General features: G+C 40.0%; 1 protein-coding gene across 1 annotated transcript; it reads left to right on the plus strand.

Moving 5' to 3' along the window:
* Window positions 1–7,341: 7,341 nt before the first annotated feature.
* Window positions 7,342–11,209, plus strand: LOC117344079. Its single transcript, XM_033906729.1, has 3 exons — window positions 7,342–7,593; window positions 8,489–8,774; window positions 10,141–11,209. Exons 1-3 carry the CDS (start codon window positions 7,342–7,344, stop codon window positions 11,151–11,153), a joined length of 1,551 nt encoding a protein of 516 aa, XP_033762620.1. The 3' UTR covers window positions 11,154–11,209.
* Window positions 11,210–11,999: the final 790 nt, after the last annotated feature.

Raw genomic sequence — 11,999 nt, forward strand, 5'->3', positions numbered from 1 at the left:
TATCAATATAAACAAAACATATGTATGTGTCAATGTTATTACCCAATAATCTACCATCCAATTTAATCCACACGACACTATCAGCTTCAACGGAAACTAGTGAAATGAGCAAATCATATCCCCTCCTTTACATCTACTTCTCTTGAACGTCGGGAAAAATTCAAACCCATTTACTGAGAAATCATCCTTTACCCAACACTCACTAAGGAAAACTATATCACGTCCTTCGAAATTTCCCAAAAAATCATTGTTTACGATTTTATTGCAAAAATCTCTGTGTATATTCCAGGAGCATATCTTAACAGTGGATATGTTCTCCTGTATATCCTATCTGGTGACGACCTTTTCTAACGTCTCATCCACTTCTGTCTCGCGATCTTGTGACGTTGTCATATTTGGCGCGTTGAGATGGCGGCTGCCTGGAGGACACTCTCCCATCAGGCGTAGAAGGCTCACGTTGTCTTCTCCTGCTGTATGATGCGCGATCCCTAGTTGCAGAAGATTGAAAAGATGTGTTATCATGGTCCTGCACTCCTACAGTAACACTGCCGTCATAGAGTTTGCCATCGACAAACATTTTGTCCCTGACGAACTTCACACTATGTCTGCGCTGTCGCAATTCTTTTGCGATGGATATAGTGTTTTACGTACCTCCTCGACGACTTTGGGGAATTGTTCATTAATACCATAAGGCTTGCCCTTTAACCGAAACGCCTTACTCAATACCATGACATGTCGATGTTGGTATAGGAAACGCGCTACAATAGGTCGAGGTTTGTTACCACGTTGCCTGCCGAACCGATGGACGTTGCCGAATTCCAGAACATCGTCAATCCACAGCTCAATCTGTATAAATTGTCGTACCAATGATTCAGTATGCTCCCCACTAGATTCCTTCAGACCAGAAAACACCAGGTTACATTTCATAGATCTACATTGTAGGTCAGTGACAGCTTCCCTAAGTTCGTCTGCCTGTGCGCTCAAATCCTTTGAAACACCGTCGACTTTAACTACACAGTCCTTACACTTAGCATCGACCTTGACAATGTCATCCTTGCTTTGTCTACAGCTACTTTTATGTCATCATACATGTCACTGATAAATTTAGTACTGTCTTTTAATTCCTGTGTAACCTCAGTAACATCATTGACCTTGACCTCGTCCTTTTGAACTCTAACGGAGAGCGAATTTAATGCCGATTGAATATCATCTATTTTTTTCACCTGGACTTCAATAGCTTTCAATCGAATGTCATCTATCTTTTTGACTTGCGTTTCGATAGCATTCAATCTAGCGTCTATCTTCTTCATGAATTCACAAATTTGATCGGATGAAGACATATTGTCAATATACGTATCATCAAAAATGATCTTCATGACCTCCATGACAACAGGCATGTCCTGAGAGTATCAATTATACATACACTGGTACAGATATTACAATACATTGAATTAAAACATATTTTTGTCTGATCAAATAATAAATATTAAAATATATGTACATATACAGTGTACTTGAGAAAAAAAAATCTACAATTAATCATTATTATAAAATGAATATTAATTAGAATCTACATCTAAAAAAATAAATGAAAAGCATCAAAATTTTGAAAATCAGGAGGATAACCTTAATTTTACACTATCATGAAATCTTTTTAAAAAATTAATGATAAAAAAACCCACTACAAATCCAATTGATAGAGTTTTAATTCCTCTTGTGCAATATATCATAAGTGTAACGGGAATGGATTTGTGAGTTATGTACCTTTGTTTGAGAGTTGTGTCCCTTAGTAGAAGTATACGTCGTACAAAAGTACTAATATTCCTCCTTGGTCTAATAACTGAATGTACAGATTGTATACATTTCCCTTTTTATATATAGGTTGGTATAGTTTCTATTTTTACATTGTGCATTTTTATACCACAAATGTTGATTTATGATGTCGTCTTTAGGAACAATCTTTGAAAAATCATATAGATCCGTTAGAACCTCTTTCCAAAACAGATTTTTGATCAAGGCAGCTGTTTTACAGATCTAGATATATGCTATCGCGGCGGCATCAAAACGACTAAGCCAGGAAGTTAAGCCCGAGTTTCTTCTGGCCCTGACACCATGTCTGACGATATCCCAGAATATCATAATCTTCAAGACAGGCTTTTGCCGTGATATAAACAAGCGGTAGATCAGGCCGCGTGATGAGTGTCTGACCCAAGTGTCTGATAGTCGGTCTGTCTGTACTGTCGTGAGGAGTGTAGAATATGGTCTGTCTGTACTGTCGTGAGGAGTGTAGAATATGGTCTGTACTGTCGTAAGGTGTGTAGAATATGGTCTGTACTGTCGTGAGGAGTGTAGAGTATGGTCTGTCTGTACTGTCGTGAGGCTTGCGGCGGGTTGAACATTCATAAATTCCCCCGAGGGTTGAGATTTATTTGCCACACTCCCTTAGAAGGGAATGATAATTTTTCTCTTAGATAATTAAATATCCTATCGGTGGTCAAGGTCTGTTTGTAAACAAATGCACATGGTCGGCGTATGAATATCCTCATTTAAAGAAGTAACCATCACAATCCACAAGAAATGCAAACCGCGATATCATTACACAAGAAGATAGGTCTAAAATTGATTCACAATATTTATCAAGCAGACACTAAAATAAGGTATCGTTGATACTATTCTGATGTTAACAGCAGTATATTTTGTCATTTCATCAAATTTGTGTCTTTTGCGCATATTTAAAATTAAATAACAACCCGGGGGTACAATGCCTCGAAAGTAGTTCCAGATGTAATTCCGGTTCTGAAGGTTATCGCGTGCAATCTGTCATTCCCTAGGTTTGACCGAGAAATCTTTCACGTCTAGAGATAAATTGGTGAACTGTGGGAGAACATGGTCTAGCCTGTACTGCCGTGAGGAGTGAAGAATATGGACTGCCTCAACTGTCGTGAGGAGTGAAGAATATGGTCTGTCTGTACTGTCGTGAGGAGTGTAGAATATGGTCTGTCTGTACTGTCGTGAGGAGTGTAGAATATGGTCTGTACTGTCGTAAGGTGTGTAGAATATGGTCTGTCTGTACTGTCGTGAGGTGTGTAGAATATGGTCTGTCTGTACTGTCGTGAGGAGTGTAGAATATGGTCTGTCTGTTCTCTCGTGAGGAGTGTAGAATATGGTCTGTCTGTACTGTCGTGAGGAGTGTAGAATATGGTCTGTCTGTACTGTCGTGAGGAGTGTAGAATATAGCCTGTCTGTACTGTCGTGAGGAGTGTAGAATATGGTCTGTACTGTCGTGAGGAGTGTAGAATATGGTCTGTCTGTACTGTCGTGAGGTGTGTAGAATATGGTCTGTCTGTACTGTCGTGAGGTGTGTAGAATATGGTCTGTCTGTACTGTCGTGAGGTGTGTAGAATATGGTCTGTCTGTACTGTCGTGAGGAGTGTAGAATATGGTCTGTCTGTACTGTCGTGAGGAGTGTAGAATATGGTCTGTCTGTACTGTCGTGAGGTGTGTAGAATATGGTCTGTCTGTACTGTCGTGAGGTAGTGTAGAATATGGTCTGTCTGTACTGTCGTGAGGAGTGTAGAATATGGTCTGTCTGTACTGTCGTGAGGAGTGTAGAATATGGTCTGTCTGTACTGTCGTGAGGAGTGTAGAATATGGTCTGTCTGTACTGTCGTGAGGAGTGTAGAATATGGTCTGTCTGTACTGTCGTGAGGAGTGTAGAATATGGTCTGTCTGTACTGTCGTGAGGAGTGTAGAATATGGTCTGTCTGTACTGTCGTGAGGAGTGTAGAATATGGTCTGTCTGTACTGTCGTGAGGAGTGTAGAATATGGTCTGTCTGTACTGTCGTGAGGAGTGTAGAATATGGTCTGTCTGTACTGTCGTAAGGAGTGTAGAATATGGTCTGTCTGTACTGTCGTGAGGAGTGTAGAATATGGTCTGTCTGTACTGTCGTGAGGAGTGTAGAATATGGTCTGTCTGTACTGTCGTGAGGTGTGTAGAATATGGTCTGTCTGTACTGTCGTGAGGAGTGTAGAATATGGTCTGTCTGTACTGTCGTGAGGAGTGTAGAATATGGTCTGTCTGTACTGTCGTGAGGAGTGTAGAATATGGTCTGTCTGTACTGTCGTGAGGAGTGTAGAATATGGTCTGTCTGTACTCTCGTGAGGTGTGTAGAATATGGTCTGTCTGTACTGTCGTGAGGTGTGTAGAATATGGTCTGTCTGTACTGTCGTGAGGAGTGTAGAGTATGGTCTGTCTGTACTTTCGTGAGGAGTGTAGAATATGGTCTGTCTGTACTGTCGTGAGGTGTGTAGAATATGGTCTGTCTGTACTGTCGTGAGGAGTGTAGAATATGGTCTGTACTGTCGTGAGGAGTGTAGAATATGGTCTGTCTGTACTGTCGTGAGGAGTGTAGAATATGGTCTGTACTGTCGTGAGGAGTGTAGAATATGGTCTGTCTGTACTGTCGTGAGGAGTGTAGAATATGGTCTGTCTGTACTGTCGTGAGGGGTGTAGAATATGGTCTGTCTGTACTGTCGTGAGGAGTGTAGAATATGGTCTGTCTGTACTGTCGTGAGGAGTGTAGAATATGGTCTGTCTGTACTGTCGTGAGGGATGTAGAATATGGTCTGTCTGTACTGTCGTGAGGAGTGTAGAATATGGTCTGTCTGTACTGTCGTGAGGAGTGTAGAATATGGTCTGTCTGTACTGTCGTGAGGGGTGTAGAATATGGTCTGTCTGTACTGTCGTGAGGAGTGTAGAATATGGTCTGTCTGTACTGTCGTGAGGAGTGTAGAATATGGTCTGTCTGTACTGTCGTGAGGAGTGTAGAATATGGTCTGTCTGTACTGTCGTGAGGGGTGTAGAATATGGTCTGTCTGTACTGTCGTGAGGAGTGTAGAATATGGTCTGTCTGTACTGTCGTGAGGAGTGTAGAATATGGTCTGTCTGTACTGTCGTGAGGAGTGTAGAATATGGTCTATCTGTACTGTCGTGAGGAGTGTAGAATATGGTCTGTCTGTACTGTCGTGAGGAGTGTAGAATATGGTCTGTCTGTACTGTCGTGAGGAGTGTAGAATATGGTCTGTCTGTACTGTCGTGAGGAGTGTAGAATATGGTCTGTCTGTACTGTCGTGAGGAGTGTAGAATATGGTCTGTCTGTACTGTCGTGAGGAGTGTAGAATATGGTCTGTCTGTACTGTCGTGAGGAGTGTAGAATATGGTCTGTCTGTACTGTCGTGAGGAGTGTAGAATATGGTCTGTCTGTACTGTCGTGAGGAGTGTAGAATATGGTCTGTCTGTACTGTCGTGAGGAGTGTAGAATATGGTCTGTCTGTACTGTCGTGAGGAGTGTAGAATATGGTCTGTCTGTACTGTCGTGAGGAGTGTAGAATATGGTCTGTCTGTACTGTCGTGAGGGTGTAGAATATGGTCTGTCTGTACTGTCGTGAGGAGTGTAGAATATGGTCTGTCTGTACTGTCGTGAGGAGTGTAGAATATGGTCTGTCTGTACTGTCGTGAGGAGTGTAGAATATGGTCTGTCTGTACTGTCGTGAGGAGTGTAGAATATGGTCTGTCTGTACTGTCGTGAGGAGTGTAGAATATGGTCTGTCTGTACTGTCGTGAGGGTGTAGAATATGGTCTGTCTGTACTGTCGTGAGGTGTGTAGAATATGGTCTGTCTGTACTGTCGTGAGGAGTGTAGAATATGGTCTGTCTGTACTGTCGTGAGGGTGTAGAATATGGTCTGTCTGTACTGTCGTGAGGAGTGTAGAATATGGTCTGTCTGTACTGTCGTGAGGAGTGTAGAATATGGTCTGTCTGTACTGTCGTGAGGTGTGTAGAATATGGTCTGTCTGTACTGTCGTGAGGAGTGTAGAATATGGTCTGTCTGTACTGTCGTGAGGGGTGTAGAATATGGTCTGTCTGTACTGTCGTGAGGAGTGTAGAATATGGTCTGTCTGTACTGTCGTGAGGAGTGTAGAATATGGTCTGTCTGTACTGTCGTGAGGAATGTAGAATATGGTCTGTCTGTACTGTCATGAGGATTGAAGAATATGGTCTGTCTGTATGGTGAGAGTGTAGATATGTCTGCCTTTGTTGGTATTAGATGATGGTGTTGTATGGTCTAGGTGGAATATGGTCTGTCTGTACTGTCGTGAGATGTTAAAATGATCTGTTGATGTCGTGAGGTGTAATATGGGTTAGTCTGTACTTCGTGGGTGTGACAATAGCTGACGACTGTCGTGAGGTGTGTTGGTCTGTCTGTACTGGCCGGGAGTGTAAAATGTCGCTTACTGTGTGAGGATTAATAGCTGCTGTAGTCGTGAGATGTAGATTGGTCTTTTCTGTCTGAGGTGTACGAATATCTTCGTATGTTGAGACAATATTACTGTCTGTTGATTAATATGGTTTTTATGTCGTGAGGAGTAGAATATGAGTCTTGTCATGGTGAGATGTAGATATGTGTCTTACTAGAGTGTAGATATATTTGTGTATTGTGAGGAAAAATGTGTACTGTCGTGAATAAATTGGTCTCTTATTCTGGTGTGAATATGGCTGTTGTACTGTCATGAGGATTGAAGAATATGATATTCTAGCACTGTCTTAAAAACGTGATTATGAATGGAGTATGTAGTATGATTGCCCATTTTTGGTATTACGATGATGATGATATGTATGCAGGTTCATGGACATCCCATGATGTATTGTTTAACTGTCTATCCTTTTGACATTTCACAATGATATTGATGTTGACAGGTTGATACCAGCTATAAGTGCTCTCTCTGTGTTGTGACCACAAACTGACCAAGAGTGCTTGGTGTTGTTACCACAAATTGGCCGGGAGTGCTCGCTCCCTTTTGTTACAACGAATTAGCCGGGATTGCTCGCTCCATTTTGTGTCTGGGCTGTACGTACCGTTTACCAATATTACATGGTTTTTTTTTACTTCTGAATCAACATACACGAGATCATTTCCAGGTAAATGCCTTTCATTATACTTACAATAAAGTGGATATATTTGTAGCTATTTTGAAGAAAAAAAATGTGCGTTAATAATTTTGGTTCTTCATTTTCTTGTTTCTTGCCTTTGTTCCTACTTTGGGAACGAGACATACTTCAATTGACATAATACTTAGTAGCTGCATGAGATATATTGGTATGATATATATAATTATTGGTATAACATTGTTTGATATTTTTGAATGAACAATGTATACTAAAATGACCACCAATTGTTCAACTATATTCCTGAGGGAACAATTCCATTTATTTTACAGGATGTCTAACACAACATTAATCTGTTTCTCTCAGACACAAATTTTAATACCAACGACGAAACGATGAGAATGAAGACTGAACAACTCGACGACACGGAAACTGAGACCGTAATACCCCTACAGGATATCAATAAAATCGAGTGTCAATTTGAAAATGACAAATCTAAACCTGGTAGCCATGACGACACTCTCGAACATCCTAGGCCAGCCTTTATCGGTAATGTCTCGTCTTTCATTGACGAACTGAAGAACAACATGGCTACCAGGCACAGTGCACTCCTCAGTGTCTGTGTATGTTTGGCCTATATGGTTCAGGTAGGTAGATTTATGTCAAGTCAGCTCAATCGCCTTCCTAGGAGTGTAAGTAGAACTATCTTAACTCCGATATCAATGCCTCAACACGCAAGTTAAAAAAAAAAGGTGGGTGGGGGGCGTGTGATGTAAAAAGAGGATCGTGAACTGATATATATATATTCTTTGTAGAACAATCATTATTCTAGTGCACAGTTCTATGTTGGACAAAATATTCATATATATAAAGACCGCGAATTAGATGTAACATCCGTTTGCATTAAAAAGACAATGGGTTAAACCCTTTGTTTCAAACCTTCCACCGCAATAAACTGTAATTTAGCAGTCATCATATTTGTGTGGGCTTTGTGTGTAATTGTTCTAATGTTGTTTAAGTAATGTCTCTATTTTTTTTCCATTTGACAAAACTTTAATATTGCATATGGTAAAAAGGCTTTGTATATTGTTGATATTAGGATTAGTACTGTAATAATTAGGAATGCATTTTTGCCTGAATTCCTTAACATCTACATGTTCACATATGAAAAGAAAATGATATTCATCGCCAATTGTATTTATATGTATGCATGTTAATGGTCAGAACTGTAAAGCGTCTAGATCTCTATTGACGTTAGCTAGTTTAGATAGTCATAATCTCTGGCAAGAAAAGAAAAAATGTTTGAGAAATTGATTTTGGATCAATTTCCATTATCTTATATTTACATTTGGCACCACAGTCTCTTATTTAATTATTTAATTTAGAGCGATTAATTGTCGGAAATAAAGCAAAGCGTTGTTAATTGTAGCGTCAAGAAACTGAAATACAAATGTGATTATGTTTTTTATTTGAGCCCGTCGAATCAGATACTTGTACAGAAATAGAAGGTTTGCTAATACTATTACACGCGCCTGTTTTCAGGGCTGGTCAAAAGGACAGCTTGGACCTGCATTCCTAGATCTCTTGGTCATATCAAACACAGACTTGAAAAGGGGGTCAGGGTTTATGACGTCATACTTTGCTGGGCGTCTGGTTGGAGCCATTTTAGCGGGAGCTATACATCCTAAGATGAACCGATATTTAATATTTGTGGTCGCCATGGTCGTGAACGCCATTGCCGTCGCTGCCATTCCTTGGTGTATCCTGTATGAACTGATGATGACTGCGCATGCTCTCCATGGTATATCTGGAGGAGTACTTGACGTCGGTAATTGTATACCGTTACAATATCTGTATATCTTTTAAAACGTTTCGGATCAACATTGCTCCTGAATAAGTTATTTTTGAGGAGTGAGGGTGACAAAAGTACCAAGCCTTTGTTTTCCAAATTTTCGGTTTAATTGCGATAAAGATTAATTGACAGGCCGTATATGTCAGTAAACTTAACGATCAGTTACACATGTCATTAACCAGTCTGGATACTTATCAATAACATCAGAGAACACACGTAAACGAAACAGTTATTCTGACCCCAAAAAAAAAATTCGATGGCAACAAAGCGAGGAGACACGCGAACAAGTAAGATAACAACACCAGGGGTTGTAGAGGGTAAAGTACAAACAAATTTGATGGGTGACACATGAAAAGTAAGATAAGTACAAACAAATTTGATGGGAGACACATGGAAAGTAAGATAAGTACAAACAAATTTGATGGGAGACACATGAAAAGTAAGATAAGTACAAACAAATTTGATGGGAGACACATGAAAAGTAAGATAAGTACAAACAAATTTGATGGGAGACACATGAAAAGTAAGATAAGTACAAACAAATTTGATGGGAGACACATGAAAAGTAAGATAAGTACAAACAAATTTGATGGGAGACACATAAAAAGTAAGATAAGTACAAACAAATTTGATGGGAGACACATAAAAAGTAAGATAAGTACAAACAAATTTGACAGGAGACACATGAAAAAGTAAGATAATTACAAACTTTGATAGGAGACACGTGAAAAAGTTCTAGAATAGAACCAGGTGTTCCGGAGGGTAAAGTCTTCTGCTTCATCGACAACACACAGCTAAAATAGGGAGGTGACTGTTTGTGTGTTAGTTTTATTTGCTTGGTAACCCGTGAACAGCCAGGGTCATTTTCAGGCGAGGTCTTTTTGTAGTAGTTGGTGACTACCTCACTGAACAACATACTGGAGGCCCGTCGTATGCCATCCAGAGTATTAAGGGTAAAATGTCATGCTCAAGGACACAACCACTATAGTCTGTTTCTGAGCTTTCCAAGAAATACAAACCGACACTGGTATGACGTGTCGAACCATGTACCTCAGACCTTCACCTGAGGCTACGGCTGAGTTATCGTGGGTGGTGGTAATTGAAACGATAGGCATGTAAGCAAGAATCGTACACGTCTGACTATTTCCAAATGAATCCAATTGTATGACATTCGATGTGATGACAAATCCCAATATCAAGTATGATAATCATCTTGTTTGAGTAAGGTTTTACCATATCAGAATCTTGTTCGCTAAACTTTTGTTTGAAATTTAATTATAACATGATATTTTGAAACTCTTCTGATTTAAAAATGCTCTTACTATCATTCATTTGTTTGAAGCTGTCACCTCGGAAGGAGTATCTATTTGGGGAGATTCCGACAGAGGTCGCTCCTACTTCCAGATCCTGTGCGCAGCGTTTGCAGTTTCCGGTATATTTGCTCCAATGGCAACGGCGCCATTTTTACTCCCAACTGACACCACAGGTGTATCCTGGAACAGCACCAATACGTCATTACCTGTCAATATGATCCTTAGCAACAACCAATCAGAGCATAGTGACAACGCCACCATGGCGATCCAGGAAACATCGAGACTTTATATAGCCTATTCTATGTCTGCCGGACTCACAGTTATAGTAACGTTTCCGTTCCTTATTTTGTTTCTGAAATCAGCTGCTCGGTCTTCCATCATCACAGTCAAGAAACACGTTAAGAGTAAGTTCATAGGAAATCGTCATCCAAGTTTGAAATGCTTCCAGTTCCTAAACGCGATGATATTTTCCGCCGTGTTCAGCACTATCGATCTAACATTTGGCGGATATTTGACAGTCTTCTGTGTCCGGTATCTCGACTGGAAAAAGATACACGGGGCTATTTTGACTTCTTTGATATTATTTTCACAACTTGTTGGAAGGATATTTGGTGCTTTTGCTGTTCGTGCACTAAGTTCTCATGCACTACTGATGTTATCGACGGTTGTGTGTACTCTAGGGTTTGTCGGACTCGCTATCTGTGCCGCTGTCCGGTTCCACACTGGGATATGGATATCCGTATGTGTGATTGGCGTTCCCCTCGGTGTACTCTGGCCCGGATTTGTCAGTTGGACTAATACTAATCTAATACCCGTCACCGGGAAAGTATCTAGCTCGATGTTCATTTCGGCGTTTACAGGGGCGATGATAAGTCCGTTATTTCTGGGATTCATGATGGAGACATCAATGATGTGGTTTTGTTATATAAATTTTGGAGAATCTTGCATTATGCTAACCAATGCACTTATCATGGTGTGGTACACGAAATATTCAAGTGAAAAGGACTCTAAACCCGGGATTGCCCTTGTCAACCGTACATGATTCATACTGTAAAGAATATATGTAGTTTCGAATAGTTTTGTCAAATAAATCTGATCTTTTTTTTGTATAAATTGTTTTTAATCGATAACTATGAATTATGGTTCTCTATATGCGTGCTATGAATGCTTTGGGAGGATCTATATTTTTACATATGTATTTCCTTGTGACTCTACTGTATCTAACTTTCAATATGTTTTGAAGGATGCTAATATCTTATATTTGTACACTTCTAAAGGCAACGTTTGCGCAAAATAATACAAACACAGAAACAACCTTGCAGACATCTATATTTTATAACCCAATTGTTCATATTGTCAAAGTCTACTACGGTCTCAACATTTGCAATGCATAGCCACGAAGACTGCCAATGGAAAAATTACAATATGCGTCCACCGATATGTACGTACACCAATCATGTCTGATGCCAGCTCATGTACATTAATACCATTTCCTTTGATAAACCGTTGGCATGATTACAGGTTCCTTTGATAATATCAACCGTTGGCATGATTACAGGTTACATTGATAACCGTTGACATGACTACAGGTTCCTTTGATAACAGTTAAAATGACTACAGGTTCATTTGATAATATTAATCGTTGGCATGATTACAGGTTACATTGATAACCGTTGGCATGGATATAGGTTCCTTTGATAATGGTTGGCCTGGCTACAGGTTGCTTTGATAGCCGTTGACATGGTTAAGGGTTCCTTTGATAACCGTTGACATGACTATAGATTCCTTTGATAGCTGTTGGCATGACTATAGGTTCATTTAATAACTGAATAAACGAAGGTCAGGGTCATCAATTGAACAAACTTAGTAGCTCTTCATCCCAGCATAA

This window comes from Pecten maximus, chromosome 15 (genome assembly GCF_902652985.1).
Source record: "Pecten maximus chromosome 15, xPecMax1.1, whole genome shotgun sequence".
NCBI lineage: Eukaryota > Metazoa > Mollusca > Bivalvia > Pectinida > Pectinidae > Pecten > Pecten maximus.